At 41.6% G+C, this 20,942-nt stretch overlaps 1 protein-coding gene across 6 annotated transcripts in view; it reads left to right on the top strand.

Moving 5' to 3' along the window:
• Positions 1-9,405: 9,405 nt before the first annotated feature.
• UBR2 (ubiquitin protein ligase E3 component n-recognin 2) overlaps positions 9,406-20,942 on the top strand; it is a 55,700-nt gene continuing 44,163 nt past the window's right edge. For 2 of the 6 annotated variants that reach the window (XM_054630181.2, XM_054630178.2), the window contains exons 1-4: positions 9,423-9,647; positions 14,829-15,088; positions 17,444-17,522; positions 18,888-19,001. In XM_054630181.2, coding sequence (XP_054486156.2) covers positions 9,570-9,647; positions 14,829-15,088; positions 17,444-17,522; positions 18,888-19,001 — 531 coding nt within the window. In that variant the 5' untranslated portion in view covers positions 9,423-9,569. Of the gene's footprint in view, positions 9,648-14,828; positions 15,089-17,443; positions 17,523-18,887; positions 19,002-20,942 lie in introns of all 6 variants that reach the window. The other 4 variants (XM_054630176.2, XM_054630175.2, XR_013181484.1 and 1 more) reach the window with 3 other exon arrangements.

Here is a 20,942-nt window from a genome sequence, read left to right as displayed (position 1 = left end):
TAGAAGACTATCTGAAGATCTTGGACTTGTTCCACTCTTAAACTCCAAGCATCTTTATTGTCTATCTGTCCTTGCAATATGATAGGCCAGAAACTTTTACTGTCTGGCCTTTGTAAGCCTTGTTGCACAATCTGGGTAATATAGATCTCTCAGTTTCCCATTTCCACTTCTGTAATGTTTGTTATATTCAATTGTACGTCTTGGGGTTCATTTCTTCAGCTCCTGCCTACGCTTTGTGCAGTTTTTCATCTGATCTGCAATTGCTATCTATAATGTCAATCAGCTCATCTCTCTTTATTAGTAATAGATCCAGTCAGTTCTTATGTTTGCATACACTCTAGGATGGTAATGTTTTGTCTTGCCAGCAGACAGAGATTTTAAAGTTGTGATAATCTATATGCTTGTCTGAGGGATGTGAAAATAGTGTTATGAATGTTGTTTATGAAAACTGGGGTTTGCAACCTTCAGTTGTTTTCACATACTGTGGCTGACTGTCCTCAAAGAAGTGACAAGCAGAACAGACAGCGTTGGCAAGCCCATCGTTCACATCTGATCCTAACTAACTAACCATGAAAATCCTCAGCATTTTCCCCCAGTTACCTCTATGTAGATACCATTTTGAGGACAGTTTTAGTTAAATCATTCTACACTTTCTTTGCTCCAATTTAAACTCTGATTAGACCTTATTTCCTCTTCCTAATTTTTTCTTCTACTGACCTTGCACTGTGCATAAACATTCTTCATAGGGAAATTAGTGAGCTATTTGTTGTTAATTTTTTATGTCTTAGTTTTTGTGCCCAGTACATAATGATCCACTTACATCTCGACTTGCATGCTGTAACCTCCACTTTCGACTTCTTCTCTTTCCTGCCAACAAAGCAAGTTTATTTTCTAATAACTTAAAATACCTCCATTTATCCTTAACTCTCCAAAGATGCTTTCCTCCTTCTTTGTTAATTAATCCTCTCTGTTTCCAAGGATCCTCTGCCTAGGATTGTGCCTGTCTCCTTCTGTGCCATGTTCTGCTCTGAGCTGGAGAGCGACAGGTAGGTGCTTCTGTCCCTCTCCCATTCCTGAGCATCGCAGTACAAGGATGCCAGCTTGCCCAAAAGGGGCTCTTGGCCAGTTTTTGAGCGAGCTTTTTGAAAAGTAGTTAGGCAGTTTTCCCACTGTAGACAGGCTCGTGGAAGGACCATTAATTACTCACTGCAGGCTTAACTATGGGCAGAAAAAGGGGGCTTTTGTGCAATTGTCAAACCCTCACCATTATTTCTACATGTTGGTTTTGTATTTAATAGGATTACATGACTTGTTTGCTCTATATGCCAAAATGGATGGTTCCTTTCAGTAATAAAACAAAGCCAATAACCTGAAAGGAACCACATCTCAAAAGCACAAACTTGACCTCTGAGTGACCTTGACATTTACAGACTAAAAAGAACTTTTCTTTGAACAGACAGAAGTCAGGGAGCCAGCAAGAACCAGGAGAAAATGGTTTTGTTGCTTTCTGATTACATTGTTTAAACCAACATACTACATGGTTTACAATACTTCATTACAATGTATTAGGGCCTGGAGGTGATTTAATGTCTGTTTATAACTGAGACTAATCTTGAAATAAACAAATGAATGTTTGGAAAATGGATGAAGCTGTTCTGCCGGAGACAGCGTTAAATGCATCTCTGAAGAGTAAATCATGACTGTAGAGCACTTAAATGCTTTTTATTTCTACCTTCAGCTGTATTTCAGTAGTTTTATCTAACAAAATTAATCATGGTGCAGTAAAAAATTTCTAATTGGTTAAGACTGCCTAGCAGCCATACATTCTATAACAAATCCACAATTTAAAAGCTGTTTAGCCCTTTAAAATCAGGGAAAAAGATAAATTAGAATATGCTGTAGCATTATACTAGGCACCATGGTGATCTAAATTAAATCTGTTACAACCTGTTCTAATTTAAAATTGCTCTGTTGTGTGAATGAAGGGGAAAAGAAGAAGAGTTAGTTCACTTGTTCAGAGCATTTTCATATTCCCAGATAAATCTTTCATCCACCCTGCTTTTGCTTGTGGGCTGTATGTTCCCATTTCCTTTGTGCATCCCCTGCATAACTGCACATAAATGTGGCTTCAGACAGAGTCAAGAACTCTTTCTCCAGAGGTTCAGCATCAGCTCTGGTCTCCATCAGCCAAGAACAAGCACTGTCACCGAGTGTCACCATCGAATACCCAGCTGCTCCCGACACTCAGAAGCTCCTCTGCAGTGCTGAGGCAGAGACCTTGCTACAGGAGGTTGCTCCAGTTTCTTCTCCCAAAGGATAACTGCAGCACTCATCCTGCCATCCATCTCTGCAGGCAACTCCTTGGCCACTTCGGCTTTCTCCCTGTCCTGCCTCTCCTACCACCCATTCATGGCCCCCAGGCACTGCACAGCACATTTCTGTTCTTCTAACATCTGACTCATTTCAAAAATGCCTTGAATTTCCCGAAGTAACAGCCACTAAGCAGTTAACGCTTGATTTGAGAGGGGGGGAAATAAAAAAGTGAAGTCTCGTGGCTGCTCCAGCCCCAGCACCCACCCACACCCTTCCGGTTGCAGGCTGGAGCGAGCGGGAGCCGGGAGCGCAGGCTGGAGCGGCGGGAGCGGGGCGCTCCTGCAGCGCCGTGCCCGCGCCGCCTGCCGGCACCTGGCGCCGGCACCGGCAAGGGCAGGGAGAGCCGGGCTCTTCCCTCGCCTCCCCTGCAGGGAGCCTCCACGGCCGGCATGGCTCAGCTTAACCTGCCTACCCCACCGCATCCTACTCCCGCCGGAGCAGCTCTGGGGCCCCGAGCTTTGACAGTGCACTTGCTTGCGCTGCAGTGGATGCTAAATACTGTGACTGCTCTTTCCCAGTGCAAGGGTTCTAAAGGTCTGGTCCAACGGCAGCACAGCATCAACACTTGCACTTCATACACTTCATATGGCTGACTGCCTCTCTGTATACCTTCCTTCCTGCCACTTTGTTTGCCACGCAAACACAAGTGGCAGAAGTCTCGAGAATAGTTCAATTCGTTCAAACTTGAAAAGTAGTCAACCACGTGAAAAAAAGTCCCGCGAAGGGGAAGCTTGCAACATAAGCCTGTACATTCATTGGCATCAGTAAGCACAGGGAAAGGACGTTAGCTATACAGAACAAATTTCAAGTGGTTCTTGCACATTATTAGGTGTTAAAGCTGACCACCTCTGAGCCACAAACATAGACTTTCTTATTACCAGCTCACAGACCTCTTTGTATCCTAAAAACATAGAATGGTTGAGGTTGGAAGACACCTTAAAAATCATCTAGTTTGCAACCCCCTACAGTTAGCAGGGACACCTTCCTCTAGACCAGGTTGCTTAGAGCTCCATCCAACCTGGCCTTAAACACTTCCAGGGATGGAACATCCACAGTTTCTCTGGGCAATCTGTTCCAGTGCCTCACTACCCTCACAATAAATCATTTCTTCCTAATATATAATCTAAACCTACTCTCTTTAGTTTGAATCCATTTCCCCATGTCCTGTCACTACAGGCTCTTGTAAAAAGTCCCTTTCCATTTCTCTTGTAGTCTCCCTTCAGGTACTGGAAGGCCACAATTAGAGCACTCTGAAGCCTTCTCTTCTCCAGGCTGAACAATCCCTGTTCTCTCAGCATTTCCTCACAGGAGAGGTGCTCCATCCCTTTAACCATCTCAGTTGCCTCCTCTGGACTCCCTCCAACAGGTCCATGTCCTTCCTGTGCTGGGGACCCCAGAGCTGGGCACAGCACTGCAGGAGGGGTCTCACCAGAGGGGAGCAGAGAGGCAGAATCCCCTTCCTTGGCCTGCTGCCCAGGCTCCTTTTGATGCAGCCCAAAACACATTTGGCTCTCTGGGCTGCCAGTGAACATTGCTGGGTCATGTCCAGCTTTTCATCCACCAGCACCTCCAAGTCCTCGGCAGGGCTGCTCTCGATCTGTTCATCCCCCAGCCTGTATTAACTGCTATGTCTAAATACACACTAGCAGTGTTCTGAATTTACAGTGAAAACAGATGAGATCAGGCACATATTTGCATGTGCAGTTTTTTTTCCCCTTTGCTCCCATGTTAGTTTTTCCCCCTGTGCAATTCATTAGAGACTATTATCTTAGTGGCTGTTAAATCTCTTTTAGAGGTTGATGTTTTAACTCACCAGCTTGAGCTCTAGACTGCTGGCACGTTACGCTGCAGAAAGCAGTGAAATTATCATGGACTGAATTGGCACTGTATTTTTTCCAAGGCACTGCGTGATGAAAATAAATCATGTGTCCCCTTGACATGATCCACTAATGAAGATGCACATCCTCTTGCCCTGCCTCCTTACTGGATGTAAGTGAGAGTCCTTCCTCTGTCTTTTTTCTTCATTTCCACTGTGGAAGAAGCTTTCTAATTCTGCACATTGGTTTGCTTAGCAATATTACTGTTGCCTAATGCAATAAAAATCAGTTATGTAACTGCCTTTGCTAGACTTGCAGAGAGCGTTCACCAGACGGGAACATGGCCACAGTATCTTTACGCTTTCACTATGCCTCCTATATTTGCTGTTATTATGCAATCTGCTCTGCTTTCAGTATATTTTTAAAAATAATTTTCCTTAACATCATGTTTAGAACATTATACACTTATAATCTAAGCTCATGCAAAGACAGAACGGGGAAAAGAAATAAGCTTATTTGGATTTATTGCTAAAAGGGCTGATATTATAGCACTAGTGCCTCTAAGGAACAAAGAATCGCCTACAGGTTGTCAGATAGTATTTTTAATACTGTAATTCTGAACCAAATTCCTAAAATAACCTGTGTTTGCAGATTACCGTGTGCTCTTTTGTTCTGAATAATGTATTGCTTAGTGAACTATGTCTTATCAATCCACCAAGTACTCGGTGTCATTGTTCACCTCATTCACAATTCATCTTTTAATTAACATTATCACAGGAAAAATTCTATTTTGGTCAGCATAATTTGTCTTTGGAATTGGCAGTACAGAAATAAAAGAATTACCATCTGAATTTATCTGAAGACTATGAAGGAGATGGTGACTACAAACCTACCTCATCTGGCACTGAAGAGGAAGGGAGGGAAACCATGTAAATGATAATGGCTTTAAAAATTGTATTTGCTATGTAAAAATCACTACTTTGGTCATTCAGTATCTACTAAGCAAACAGTTTCATCAAAATTACTGTTACTGAAAATACAAACCGGAATTCTGCATTTAGACACATGATTTTTTTTTAGTGGAAAGGGTTGCTGACTTAGGGAAGATTTAAGAGATACAAATGTCTTTTCAAAGTGTTCATTTTAGATATAGGTATGCAATATCAACTTCATGCAGCAAAATGCTGATCATTTGCTTTAATAGTTAAACCTCAAATTAAGTTGCAAGTGGATCACTGTTTTAGTGAACAGCCACGGAAGTGCCTTTAAAATGTTTTTTAACTGTACCAGGAAACATGTGACAGAGAATTGAAACATTTCTGAATCTTTCTCACAAGACTCACCTTTCATAATGATTTCCAGAAAACTCCATTAAATAGCATGTTGTTTTTCTCAGTCTTCTTTATAGACATTTATCCCTGCAGTCTAGATATGCAGTATTTTTCTATTTACATTCAAATTAATACAGTGATGTCAAATAGACTGCATCTAAGGTACAGTGAACACAACAGCAAACCAGCTGCCTAAAAATTCCCTCCAACATCCCCTTACCTCTTGATTTCATCCATTTCTAGTTGCAAATGCAACAGGCCCTGAAGATGGTGATGTTCAAGCAGCATTCAGCCAGGATAACAAGAATTATTGTATGCTGAGTCCTCTGGAGCATCCTCTGCTGGAGGTCCTTTCTCTTTCAAATCTGCTGGACTTCAGCTTGGCTGCCATGGGTGAGTTCTGGTGCATCGAGAAGCAGTCTTCTAGTGGGTGTTTCATTAGTACCTTCTAAAACAGATTTAAGAAAGGAACCATCAGTCTCCCCTGTGACAATTAATATTCCCTCAATTATACCTATCGTGCTGGTTTAGGATGGGGTAGAGTTATTTTTCTTCCCAGTGGTTCTCTGGTATGGGGCTCTATTTTGGATTTGTGCTGAACACAGGATTGATAATGTGGAGGTTTTTTTGTTATTGCTTAGAGGGGCTTACACAGCTTTCTGCTTTTTGTGCTGCCACGTTGGTAAGTTGGGAGTGCATGGGATGTTGGGAGGAGACACAGCTGGGACAGGTGACCCCAGCTGACCAAAGGGATATTCCAGACCATAGGATGTCATGCTCAGTGTATAAAATGAGGAACAGAAGGAAAAGGGAGGAAATTTTTGAGTGATGATGTTTGTCTTTCCAAATTAATGCTACACGTGATCCAGCCTTGCTTTCCTGGAGATGGTTGAACAGCTGCCTGCCCTTGGGAAGCAGTGAATTGATTCCTTGTTATTATTTGTTTGTGAATGCAGCTTTTGCTTTACCCATTAAATTGTTTTTATCTCAAGTCACAAGTTTTCTACCTTTTACCCTCCCAATTCTTTCCCCAGTCCTACTGGTTGGGGGGTAAGCAAGTGGCTCTGTGGTGCTTGGTTGATGGCTGGGGTTAAACCAGGGCACCTTTTTACATTGTGTTCTTAACGGACACAGCATTGATTAAAAATACTCATTGAAGTTAATTGATCCCCACTCCAACTAGCATTTAGGTTTTGGTTTCCTTTTTTTTTTCCTTTTTATTTTTAATGGCAGAGGCAAGCAGTGCTTGAACAGACCGGTCGGGAGATGAAAGAGGTATAGATGACATCTGCATCTTTTATAACCATGGTCTGTAGCATTCTGTGGGCTATCTTGTGTGTTGAAAGCATGGTGAGGCCCAGAAACATCTCAGCTAGAGCAGAGAAATGCCATGAAGGTTTACTATTAACCCTGCTTTAACATTAAAATTGCCTCTATTTCTCTTTTTCAGTTTCTGTCTGATAATAGACTAGGTAAGATGTGGGCTTTTTGGCAGAAGATAAAGGCAGTCTCCTCAACCTTAATTATTACTCTTGAATTTGAGTAGTGTCTTTGCTTATGAAGTAAATGGCACAGGCCATTTATTATGGAAAATTCTTCCCAAAACTGTAAAAAATAATACTCAGGAAGTTGTTATGTTCATATTGAAATAATTGCTTTGTAGGGTAATTTGTGTTTGGGTTGCCCACTTTGCTAGGTAAAATAAGATGCTTTTCAATTACTAAACTCCAGGATTTTTCTAACATTTTCTTCATACAGCCCAGAAAAGGAAACAGTTAAGTCATACAGCTTTCCTTCACCGTGTGCTATTTTCCAAAGAAGATTCATGTTCTGTATTCCTTAGGCATTCACAGTGCATGAATGAGAAATAGTGTGGGCTTTACTGATCTTCTAAGGAATATATAATTATTTTCTCTGTTTTAAGAACAATTACTTAAGAAGTGGCAAAGGAGATAAAAATAAATACAGTAAAATATGTACCCTGCATATAGGAAAGGTGCATACAAAAGGAATTTATGCATATTCTTGAGAAACTCGATATGTAAATCATTAATTGAGGGAAGAATGAGGAGAAGGGAGAGAAAATGAGATAAAGAAAAAGGAAGAAGCAACCATGCATACTCACTATGAGAATGGTTACAAAGTTTTAAGGAATATAAGATGTGAAGTGGAACTCAGTCTCAATGCACAGCTTTGCTGTAACTCAGCACTGTTTGGCAAAGGCAACCTTTTACAGTGCCTTCAGCTAGTACTGCAGGCAGTTATGACTTGGTCTGCCTTTCCTACCTGTTTATTCTCCTCCCATGAGAGGAGAATAAACAGGTAGGAAAGGTTTGGAAGTGTAGTCTAGCTTTGGAAGTATAAGTTCTCCAGAGCAGAGATTTCCTCAGCAGGATTTGCTAGGCTAGGGTCCTCCTGGGTGGGTCCTTATCTCAGCCATGAAGGCTGATAGGAGGTGCGAGGTAGAAATAGTACTCAGTTTGTGCATGATGCTTCTGTCCATGCAAAAGTTGCCAGCAAGTGAAGGAAGGTGTGCTTTTAAACCTCAGCACGCTCAGGTGCCCTGTGGCTGCCCGCACGGTCAGACACGTCTGCTTGGTTTGGGCCCAGCTGTAATTACAGAGGTGCAAGGCAAGCCCATGGGTACAGCAGTGGTACAACAGGTTTTCAGAAAGGCCTTGCAAGATGCTGAGCCTGTGTGTGATGAAAAGGAGTTATGGAGGATGATTGTTTGCTGGGTTTCGTGGTGGTGGCTTGTTTTTTGAGAGGCAGACTGGCCTCCCCACTTGAGTGAGCAAGCCACACCTCAGTTTGGGTCGCCCCCTGGAAGCTGAGCGACAGAATTTATAGCTTCTGCTATTTAGTTACACTTGTCTTAAAGCCATAGATGCCGCATTCATATAATTTACCGGTTTATTTGCTTTCCACCTGCATGGAATGTCAGAGGCTGCCAGGGAGCCCTCACTGCCCACTGGCAGTGCTGAGAAGGCCATTTCAGCTGAGGGGGGCACCCAGCTTTGCCAGCCACACTGGAGATGTCCCCAGTCTCCAGTCACTTGGTACTGGGGGAGACTGGTGAACAACAAGCTGGTGGTGCTGCTGTTCAACAAGCTGTCCATGAGCCAGAAGTGTCCTTGTGGCCAAGGCAGCTAACAAAATCCTGGGGTGCTTTAGGAAAAGCATAGCCAGCAGGGCAGGGGAGGTGACCCTGCCCCTCTAATCAGCTCTGGTGAAGCCTCATCTGGGGTGCTGTGTCCAGTTCTGGGCTCCTCAGTACAAAAGAGATGTGGAGCTTCTGCAGCAGGTCCAGCGGAGGGCAGTGAGGATGACTGAGAGACTGGGGGATCTCTTTTACAAGGACAAGCTGAGGGAGCTGGGCCTATTCAGCCTCAAGAAGAGATGACTGAGAGGTGACCTCATCAATGTCTACCAGGATGTGAAGGGAGGGTGTCAAGAGGATGGAGCTGGGCTCTTCTCAGTGCTGCTGAGCAATAGGACAAGAGGCAAGGGGTAGAAAGTGATGTACAGAACTTCCACCTGAACTTGAGAAAGAACTTCTTTACAGTGCAGTGATTGAGCACTGGAATGGACTGCTCAGAGAGACTGTGGAGTCTCCCTCACTGGAGATACTCAAGAACCGTCTGAAAGAAAAACTGTGCCATGTGCTGTGGGATGACCCTGCTTGAGCAGGGAGGTTGGACCAGATGTGGTCCCTTCCAGCCTGACCTATCCCGTGATCCTGGGATTCCCTCCCGCGAGAAGGGCAGGCGGCCCGCGGAGGCGGCCGGGGGCGGGTACGGACTGCGGGCTCGGCCCCGCGGCTCCCGCTCCTCCCCCAGGACCGTGTGCACGGCACGGACCGCCGTGTGTCGGGCGAGCGGCGCCGCGGGAGGACTGCAGCCCCCAGAACGCGGCGCGGCGGGCGGTGACGTGCGGGAGGCGGGGCGGAAGTGTGTGTTCCCCGGGCTGGGCGGCCGCCCGGGCCCCGTTCCGGCTGTCCCGGCCTCGGCCTCGGCGGCGCGGGGCAGGGGGCAGGAGGAGGCAGAAGATGGCGGCGGACCTGGAGACGGAGGTGCAGGCCATTGACAAGAGCCTGCTGGAGTGCTCCGCCGAGGAGATCGCCGTGGTGAGGCGGCGGGCCCGGCGCGGGGAGGGAGTGGAGTGGGGGCTCGGAGGCCGCGGCAGGCACCGGCCTGGGAAGCCGCTCCCGAGGCCGGGGCCAGGCCGCTCCGCGGGGCGAGCGAGCTCTCCGGGAGGAGGTGTCCCTGCCGGGGCTGGCTCAGAGGGCACCTCCGGCCGGCAGCCGTGTCCCGCCGTGGCCTCAGCGCGCTGTTGTCGCCAGCGTCGCTGTTGCAGCAGGCGATGTCCATGGCAGAGATCAGCCAGCTTTTCCTGTTGTGCCGGCTGGCGCAGGTGGCTCCCTGGAAGCCGCCTGGACGTGGCCATCCCCTGCCGGGGGCGGCCGGGCATCTCACCCCTTCCTTAAGTGCTTCCTGAAGTTAATTTCCTCCGCCCCTGCTGCCCCTTCGCCTCTCCCTGCCGGCAATCGCGCCTAGAACTGAGGAGATGCCCCCTCCCTATTAATTTAGGTAGATGTCTGACCCCAATACGCTTTTCAGTGTTAAAGTGCTATTACAGGATTCTTCCTTCCTCCCCACTACTTAAGGTGCGGTTCTGGAAAAGCTTGCAGGACTTAATTTTAGGATTATTAGAATGGGGTGTTTGTAGAGGAAATATAAGTAAAATCAGTGTAGCATTTGAAGAAATCTACTTCTGTTTATATACTTTTCCTGTTCTTATAAAGCGTAGTTGAAAGAGGAATGTAGTTTCGAGGGTAAAGTCTTAGGAGGAAGTTTTGTTTCTTACATAAATGTTTGTCCATTTAGACACTTGGGCATTTGAGGAACTGGGTGTGTGTGTTAAATTTTTGAGACTGCTCATGTGCATATTGGTAGGATAAAACCTTGAAGAGCTGTATGTGTGTGTCTCAATGGGAATCACATTGGCTGCTTCCAAATGAAAATCACAGACTGTTATAATTCAGATTATCCTCAGATTATGCTTGTGTATCTTCAGTGCAGACAAAGGTATGATTAGATGGGCAAATGTGCACAGTTAGCTATATGCTAGCTAGTTTAGCTCCAGGATTAGTCTTGCTTCTCCTCTACAGCAAAACAAATAATTTCATCAAACATTTATAAAGTAGTCCAAATTGAGCCCAAATTACCTTGTCTGTGTGAATAGCAGCTGTTTTTTTTGGGTCACACTCAAAGGCAAGGTAAACTCAAGGCATTCATGCACACAGGGGAATGCATTTAGGAATTTGCTGTAGGTAGAAGTGCCAGCTTAAATGTAGTCACTTCTTTCTCTTTTTTTTTTTTTTTTGTCATCACCTGCCCAACTTCCAATTCTGAAATCTGTCATTCAAATCTAGTGTGGTTTTTCTGCCTCTTTTGCTGATAGCATTACTTTGCTGATAGCCCAGTATTAACAAAACAAATACTACCCCAAGGCAATAGTTGCTGCACTTAAGGCTTCAGTTTGTCATGGCAACAACTCAGTGATAAACTTCCAAAGGACAAAAATAATAAAAATAAGTTCTCTTTAACATAACATGAGCCTACATGCAAGTATTTTTATGTGCAGCTAAAAACCCCATAAGTTGTACCTTTTAGTTTTTGAAACAGACAAGTGAGTTATTTTGTGGCTTATGAGTATTCTACACTTTGTTCTCCTGGTATCTCTTACTTAGATGGGAATTTAATATAAACCCTGATGAACCATTAGGTATTTACTTATGTAAGGTGTTGTTTGATCAATACTTTGCGCCTTTTTTTTGCCCCAGGGCAGTTAAAGTTGTTGCAGGAGAGTAAGTGTGAAGAGGGAGGAAGTGAAGAGGAATACACTTCCCTTTTTAATAAAAAACCTCTCTTGGGAGAGTAGAATATTAGCTTGTCTTGCGTGTGATTTCAGGTTAGAAGAAAGAAAGACTAATTGAAACCTTGCCTAAGTGCAGAATGCTTTTATGAAAGAACAAATTCCAAAGTTTTGAGTTGTTTTTCTGGAGTTCAGTGCTCCCCAAGTAGCGATTTAGAGAGGCAATGCAACCTGTGTATACCTATGTCTATATTTCTATTAACAGTCTAACTTGCACAACAGACCTGTGAGTTGCCTTCCTGGCAGCTCTTAGAGTCACATCTGTTTCCTTGTCCTAGTAGCCTGGATTTCCTTCTGATACTATTTCATCCAGGACCTGATTTTCAAAACTGTATGTGCAGTTATGTGTATAGAACTGGCTCCACAAACAGATTTAAGTGTGATGACGTTCATCATTGCCACACCTAACTCTCAGACAGCTACTCCCAGGATTTTTGGGATGGGAAAGCCATTTACTCGAGGAACGAGAATTTTCTCTGCTTAGGTATTTGTTTGAGCTTGTAGTGTAGCTAGTATGCACTGTGTGTTTTCTGGGTAGAAATTAGTAATACACTGCTGAATAAAAAGACTGATGTTAAAGATATTTCGCTGAAAAATTCCTGCAATTTAATAACTAGCATATGCTATAAAAAATAATGCAAAAATAAGCTTATTAAATGGAAATCATGGAAAAGATTAAGTCACTGCCACTGTGATTGAGTTGGTTCCTGGCAGTAGTAGCAATTTGGCAAAACTGATGAAAGAAGAGGAAAAGATGAATGAATTGGTGGGAAAAATTAAATTCTTGTTTAAAACTTTACTTTTTAATCTTTTTTTTTTTTTCTTATGGTATTCTCTGACTCGTGATGGGAATGGTGAGATAATCTGTAGATTTCTAGACTCTTGACTATGGCTTTTTGGCAGCCTCTTCCCATGAACTTCCTTGGGGAAAAACCAGGCTTTTACCATCAGAGCTAGATGAATATAGAAAGATTTAGTCAAACTTAGGAAAAGAGAAGTGAAGAAAGCACCCTGACGAATTAGGGTTTTTTTAAAATACCAAGTTCTACTTCAGAAAAACATATCTAATAAATGAAACTACTTCAATCTATTTAAAAAAAAGGCTAAAATAAGGCTAAAATGCAGCCAGTCTGCACAGATGCTCAGCTGACTGAATGTCTGTATCCCAAGGAACTTACTACAACTATGTTATCTCAAACATAAGTTCTTTAGAGTAAGTTATAAATAATTCAGAGTAAATCAAGCTCTAATATTTGATCATCAAACCCATTTATTTTGGCATAATTAATTCTGCATTTTCATGTACAGTTTTAGGTTGATTTTGAACTCTTTTTTGGAAGCTGCCAGGGGTTATCTGGTTGTCACATTTACAATGAGAAATGGCATGCTGAGGCTGTTTATGTAACACAAGATTTAATCAGTGGACACTTGCAGTATCTGCTTGCTCCCGTTTGTTCCTTATAAAAACCTTACAGTCTTAACTTACAGTTTAAACCTTTCTAAATTTGTTACCTACAAGGCAGAAATAAAACAAATGTTGTCCTCAAGTATTTTTTTATTCTGTGTGTATATACTGGGGGAAAAAAAAAATGAAACCTAGGAAAAGCTGTGAGTTTTTTAGTGGTTTAGGGCAGCTCAGTGGTTTGATGCCTTTTAAAAATGGCCAACATTGTTTTTTACAATTGAGTGACCAGGAGAATTGTAGTGAGTTGACCTTGGCTGGGTGCCAAATACCCCCCAAAGCTGCTCTCTCACTCCCCTCCCCAGCTGGAGAGGGGAGAAAATAAAACGTAGGGCTTGTGGTGGAGATAAGGAGCAGGAAAGGTCACTCAGTAGTTACTGCTATTGGCAAAAAAGACTTGACTAGGGGAAAAATTAATTTTGTTTCTCACCAATCAAATCAGAGTAGGATAATGAGAGACAAAACCAATCTTAATAACACCTTCCCCCCATCCTTTTCTTTTTCCCTGGATCAAGTTCACTCGTGTTTTCCCTACCTCCTCCCCTGAACAGCACAGGTGGATGCAGAATGGGGGATGTGGTCAGTTCCTCATGTTGTCCCTGCACTCCTTCCTCCTCAAGGGGAGGACTCCTCACGTCCTTCCTTTGCTCCAGTGTGGGGTCCCTCCCATGGGGGACAGTCCTCCATGAACTTCTCCAGTGTCAGTCCTTCCCATGGGCTGCAGTTCCTCATGAACTGCTCCAGCCTGGGTCTCTCACAGGGAGTGCAGTCCTTGAGGAACAGGCTGCCAGTGTCAGTTCCCGTGGTGTCACCAGTCCTGCCAGCAAACCTGCTCCACCTTGGGCTCCTCTCTCCTGGGTTCACAGGTCCTGCCAGGAGCCAGCTCCAGCCTTGGCTTCCTGCTGTGGAGTCACAGCCTCTTAGCAGCATCCAGCTGCTCTATCTAGCATGGGATCCCCCTTGAGCTGCAGGTGGATGTCTGTTCCCTGCTGAACCTCCATGGGCTGCAGGGGGATCTCTGCTCTGGTGTCTGGAGCACCTCCTGCTCCTCCTTCTGCATTGATTTTGGGGTCTGTGGAGCTGTTATTCTCCCATATTCTTTCTTACATCTCCCAGCTGCTCTTTTTGTCCCTTTGAATATGCTATTCCCTGTTAAATCTGTTATCCCAGAAGTTCTGCTGCTCTCTCTGATGGGCTCAGCTTTGGCCAGCTGTGGGTCCATCTTGGAGCCATCTGGTGTTGGCTCTCTTGGACATAGAGAAGCTTCTGGAAGCTTTAATAGAAGCCAGCCTGTAGCCCCCTTGCTACCAAAACATTGCCTCACAAACCCAGTGCAAGAATTCATGGATCTAACACCACACTTGAAATAGTAATTCAGATGAGTTATTTTGGTTGAAGGAGAAACCAAAACTCCTTCATTTTCACAGGTGATTTTTTGAAATTAAATGAGAAAGGGACTGTTACCTAATGCTGTGTTTGCTTTTCTCCATGTACTTTTTGTCTCTGTTCCTTGCCAACTCCAGGCTCCCGCTGATCCTCTCTGTCCCAAGCTGGCAGCATCTGTCTGCACTCCAGAGAAATGTGACCAACACAGTCTAGGCTGTATCCTAAAAATCACTGCCAACATTTTACTGGTCATTCATCCTGGAGGAAAATTTTAGTGAATTTTTCTCTTAAATCTTCTGTATGTCAAAAGGATAAAATGTGTCAGCAAGGAAACAAATTCTTCCTTTCCTAACGTCTGTCTTTTGTGATCATTTAGATTTAACACTTAAAAGGAAGCATGGCTTTCTAGTTTTGCAATGACATTTTAGATATTTCATGTAGAAATAAAATAACCTATATGGCTAGAACTATGATGTGTTTATTAATGAAGAATTTGTGTTCTCATTTTTTCTAATATAAAAGAAATGGCTGCAAGCAAATGACCTTCAAAAAGAAGTATACCAGCATCTGGCCTATTATGTACCAAAAATTTACTGCAGGGGTCCCAACCCTGCCCCTCAGAGAGAAGACATGCTGGCACAACACGTTTTGCTGGGACCAATGGAATGGTATCTTTGTGGTGAAGATCCTGCATTTGGTTTTCCAAAGCTTGAGCAAGCAAACAAACCTTCCCATCTGTGTGGCCGCGTCTTTAAAGTGGGAGAGCCTACGTATTCTTGCAGGTAGTTCAACTTAACATTGTGACATTGTGAAGTATTTATGATTTGTGAAGTCATGGAACATTTTGCAATAAGAATATAGTGTCCTAATGAAAAGTTAATTTTTAAAGTAACCTTGCAGTCTTTCATGGCAAGTGGGATCGGGGGAAATTAACACTACAGATATATAAATGGAAAAATATTGATTAGTATAATGTACAGTGTTTTCAACAAAAGAAATGCAAGATTAAGAAAGAATTTGGGGTGACCTTTCAGGGTGATTTAAGGGCATTCATCAGCAGTAAGTGGGCAGGTGTATGTGTGTGCATTTTGGGTGTTTAATATCAGCTATTAGTGTTGATCTTGTCTTTTAGACCTCCTTCCATGACCTGCTAAACCAATCTATCAGATGCTTAAAACAAGCGTATCAGCTTCTAGCTCCTTCCCTACCTCTATCTCTAGATCTCTCTAAAAATACTTCTACTGGAAAGAGAACAGGAAGTTCCTAACCAATTACAACTATTTAAAAGAATCTTCAGTTTTAAGCCATTATATTACTAGCTGTAGGTTCATTTTCATCTTCTATTTTCTGAACTGTTTGTAGTTTAAAGTTTTGTTTGTGTCACAAATTCCTGTCATTTTGTGTGGTTTCTACCACTCACTGGGACACTTGAACACTTGGTGAGGTGACATAGGGACGGAATGTCTCTCTAATTTCAAGGGTTTATTTGTCTGGGTTTCCATCCCCTTCATTTACAAGGAGAGAATGATAGTGGAAGAATTTTTCTTTCTAGTGCTCTCCTCTTCCAGAAACATAATACCTTACTGGCCTTTGGGTTTGGAAATGCTTTGAGACCTCTTTATAATGAGAGAGATAAGATTAAACTGGTGGGTGCTTCAGATACCTACTGAGTTGTTGGTCTTGAAAAAGCAAGTGTGTTCAGAAGAAAATTACAGAATTCCCAACATTTTCATTGCTTCATATGAACAGTATTTGATCATTAACATACTGAGGATAGAGTCCCTCTCTTTTTTTTGTTGATCAGGAGACATTTGATTCCTGCTGTGTGCTAATTTTCTTTAACTTACAGCTGGTAATGAAGAATAATGAGAGTTTAAATTAAGCTTTTGTGGAATACAGCAAAGAATTATTTTCCAAGTCCACATTAAAAAGCAGTGGATTTTCTGTGCAGTTGTACAAATTTCAGGTCTGCTTCTGCTTTAGGTATAGGCACAGTTACTTGTCTGAGAAATTACTTGACCAAATGGTACTGAATTTGTAAGTATACTGCCACAAGTTTAGAGCTCTGAGGAATCAACATTCTATATTGTAGAACTGATTTACCAAATCCTGCATGCACATTGCTGCATTAAGTGGTAGTTTGTTTGGTTTTTTTAAATCTAAAAATAATAATGCCATGGACATAAACTATTCTAAAAGAGAAGAGTATTGTGTAATTTTGCTTTGACATTTTCACCTTTAGTGGCTCCTCTGGAGAAAACACATGTACATAGTAAGTCATGGTTACCATAATTTATTTTGGTTAAATGAAATTAAGAGAATTTTTGATAATGAAATTTCATGTGATCTCTAGTGTTTTCTTTTAAATAAAATAAGTTGTTTCTCTAATAACCATCATCATAAGACAGACATTCTCTTGCTATTTATTTTTACATTGCAAAACTCACCTGCCTTAATCTTGAGGTGCCTTGAAGTCAGTTGCATTACATTAGTTCATGCACTTTCATTGTTTTTCAGGGAGACAGTTAAATAAAATGCTTAATTGTCTCATTTGGTTTAGCCCATTTTACTAGAAATATTCCTTCTGTCTAATACAGGAGCGTTTGTAGACAAGACCTTATTGTGGTCTCTGATCTCCTGGTTGAGAAAATTGTGTTCTTGCAGCTCATCAGTGCGCTTGTAGGGCTGAACTTGGAAGCAGAGGTTTGATTTAGTCTGTTGTGTGCGATCTTTCTACCCAGTGTTCAGTGAAAAATGTCTTCTCTGATTGCTGGAGATCATTAATGCTGGTGCTCTGTACATGAGAGAACTTACTTGGGTTTATTCTGGGTTCTGTAATTCATCTGTTTACTTGCCTGTGTACTTGTCTCACCTCTTGAAGGCAATGTCTGTATTACCCAAACTAGACATACTACCCACACAGTATTTTAAAGGCTCTTCTGTTGTGAGAACAGATTTTTTTTCTATTTAATTTGTTTACCCTCTTTAAAGCCACCCCTTTCCTCTTTCAGAGTAATATATACATTAGTTAGAATGTTGATATTGGTGATATTTGAAAATTGTCTGTTGTAAAATGTGTTCAGGCAAAAGCAAGTGTTTAATGCTTTTTTTTTTCTTTCTGTTTTTGCTGTTCTCAGGGACTGCGCAGTTGACCCAACTTGTGTGTTGTGCATGGAATGCTTTCTTGGAAGCATTCACAGAGAGCACCGATACAGGGTTAGTGATCCCGTGGGATAATGACATAGTTATTAGTCATTTTGTGTGTGTGTGAAACAGTTTCAAGTTTGAGAATGTATACAGAATTTCCAAATGCTGAATGAACACAAAGTTCTGAATGTCTGCAGTAATCCTATGTGAACTTGAGTGTTTTGATCTGAGTGTAACTTCTGGAAGTTAACACTTTAAAATATTGAGCAGTTAAAATTTATGTGCAGCAGTTAAATTTACAAATGTCTGTTATTTTTAACACATGCCCTTTAGTGAATTTTACAGGTTTTGACTTGGGTTTTGAATTGTTCTGACTTTTGTGTTTGACTGTTTTTAAAAGCTATTGAAAAACCTTTTTTAAGAAGCCGCTTCTATGTAAAGCTTAAACACGAAGTTAAAATAGAAAACAAAAACTGTAAATGCTGTTTATTTTAGTAATACACTGTTATTAGTAGTACAGATTAGTTTAAAAACAAAGCCAAGAAAAAGTTGGTGTGTTTTCAAATAAGTTAAGTGAAAACTACCAGTGCAGCCTTTCTGTAAATCTGTTTTTTGCAATACTGCACTGCTCCTAATGTAAATCTGTTCTCTGTATGGTTACATTGAGTACTAAGGTTCAGGAAAACACTCCAAGCACAACAACTTTTATCAAGAAACCCTGCCAAATTTGTTGGTATCAGCTTACTTCCTGTACGTAGGTTTTAACTTTTTGAGCCTATTGAATTAACAAGTCTAGGTAACATCCAAAAGTGTAAGCAAATGTTCTTTCAAATGTCCATCTAGTTTTGTTGATACTGTAAGATGTGCCTGTATGTATAGAGTATATCAAGTATACCAAAAATAGGTGAAAGAATTATTCTATGCATCAGTTAATAGGTGTGATTCAAAAAAGAAGTATTATTATGCTTATTAACTTGAGGTAGTCTTTAAAATAAATTTTATTAAAACAGTGTAAATAAAGCATTAAAATTTTCCAATGCTTTTTTTCAGTGCTTACATATGTGCAAAGTTTAAGTCTCTCAATTCCTTTTGTCATAAAGCACATCTTTCACTCGCTGTATAATAGTGCCATGTGAAATTATTTAGCTTTATAGATTAAAACTGTGAGAATTGTAATACTATACATGCCATGGCAAGGAATAGATTCAGAAAATCTGAGAACTTCAGATGGGGCAGAATGGAGGTGTTTGAAGGTGTTTTGTTGTTGAGGGTTTTTTCTTTTGTCATAGGCACACTGATGAGGTAGACGAGGTTTCAGCTGTCGGGTGTTGTGATACTGTTTTTGTAGTACAGCTGTGACTGCTCATTTCTTAATGTGCATATATGATATATATGCATATTCACATGAACTGCTTTGTTTTTAAATAATTTTAGATGACAACATCAGGTGGAGGAGGTTTCTGTGACTGTGGTGATACAGAAGCTTGGAAGGAAGGTCCTTACTGTCAAAAGCATGAACTTAACTCTTCAGAAACTGCAGAAGAAGAGGTAATTACAATTGAGGCATCATGTTTTATAACATTCTTAACTGTGTATATATGTGTGTATATATAAATTGTTCACTTGAGGTTATTTTTGGTCTGCATGAGAGGCTGTAGGAACTTTAATAGTAATAATTCAACCACAGTGTTAGACAAAAATATCTTAAGAAGTTCCTTAAAATGTTTTCTACTTAAAGGCTTCATTTTGTATGTTCTGGGTCACCTCTGCAGTTTTAGTTCTATTTCTTTGTGTTTCTGTATATTCTGAGAAGTCAAGGGATTCTGCTGCAGACAAACAAAAAAAAAAACAAACCAAAAAACAAAAACAAATCTGTATGTAATCATGTGCACCAAGAAGCCAAATTCAGCTGTCTGTGCAACAAATATTCTGATTCTTACCAAAGGGAAGTGCACAGATTTTTAAAAATCAAAATATCTTGCTGTCACAGGAAAGTCATAGTGGAGATGTAAGGCAGAGGTCTCTAGAAGAGTTTGTTTGGTATGGAGAAGCTAAATAGAGAACACATCTTCACCACAGAATCAGAGCATAACAACTTGGACATATTAAATGCAAAATGACATGCCACATCTTACAGGAAGAGCTCAAGCTGTTGGACTAACCACTGCAAAACACTATTGTTTAAAGTTTATACATGTTTGAAAGGAAATTTAACATGGCTGTGGAAGGAAAAATTACCAATGGCCATTTAAAATTGTAGGTACCATCTTTGGTGTGGGAAGTGTTAGTGTCTTAAGTTACTGGAGACTAGAGAAGTATTCTGTCTTCTGCTTATAATCTTCTTATCTGTTATTACATCTCAGGAATGAGTGTGGCTAATTGGGCTTCTGACCTAGCCACTCACATCTGTTCTTACATAGTGTAACTTCTGCGAGATTTTTTTAAAAAGGAACATCTAAGGCAAGCATTGGTAGTAATTTTGCTGATCTGGTGGTTTAAGTGAAGCAACTGTAATTGTATTTTCAGTGACAGTGGTCTTTCTAAAATCTGTTCCCACTCTCAGCCCTAAGACTCTAGCATCGTTGCTGAACTCACCACTTGGTCTAGATGCCAGTTTACATTAGTCAGCAGCCTTAGGAAACTCTTGTTATGAAATCTTGGGTGGACTGCTACTTCTGTGCCTAAAGATACTCACACAGTGAGTGTGCCTGACAGAAAAATCAAGGTTCTGGGCAGGCTTTGTGTTTCTTCCCCATAAACCAGGGAGATGGAGATCTCTTGTGCAGTGTTGTGTTTGAGGTAGATTAAGGATGGTTTGTTGAGCATTATTGGAGCCTGTTTTCTGCCTTGCCCAGATATGTACCTTTGTTGAAAGTGCTGGGAGTGGAGGGAGAGCTGCTGCTTATGGCTTGCCTTTGCTTTTGGTGGCTGATAGTTATTCATACCCTGGATAATTTTTTAATGAAGGGGGGAAAAAAAGAAAGAGAAATGGTTGTCCTTACCACTCTTATAAACCTGCCAAATATTCCCAAAGAGTCTTGGGGTGGAGGGGGTAAGCTTTATTAGTACAGGTGAATTGCTGACTGTCAAGAGCCTCCATTAGATGATGCAGACTTAAGTTGAGAAATTCTTATTGTGACCATTTTTATACAACCTAAGCTGTAGTGAAGTGCAGGATTTAGTATTAGGTAATCCTAAACCAGAAACTGGGCCACTGTTAAATATTTTAATTGTCTAGCAATAACACATAAGTCAAAATATCAAATGATGAATCGAGTCAGTGACCCAGTGTACAGTGTATATCCAGGTGACCTGCAGGCCATGCAGTGTTCCCTTTCCAGGTTTGTAGAAGAGGAGCTAGCTGTTCTCAAAATTTTGATGCAGTAAAAAACAATTTCCTTAAGAGAGGAGGTTTATGTTTTCTATTCATCATCCTTGAAATGGACTGGATTGAAATGGCAGTGGTACTTGCACTATCCTATTCAGAGT

This window comes from Agelaius phoeniceus, chromosome 3, assembly GCF_051311805.1.
Source record: "Agelaius phoeniceus isolate bAgePho1 chromosome 3, bAgePho1.hap1, whole genome shotgun sequence".
NCBI classification, from domain to species: domain Eukaryota; kingdom Metazoa; phylum Chordata; class Aves; order Passeriformes; family Icteridae; genus Agelaius; species Agelaius phoeniceus.
The sequence above is the reverse complement of the archived record's forward strand: the minus strand, read 5'-3'. Positions and strand labels throughout refer to the sequence as shown.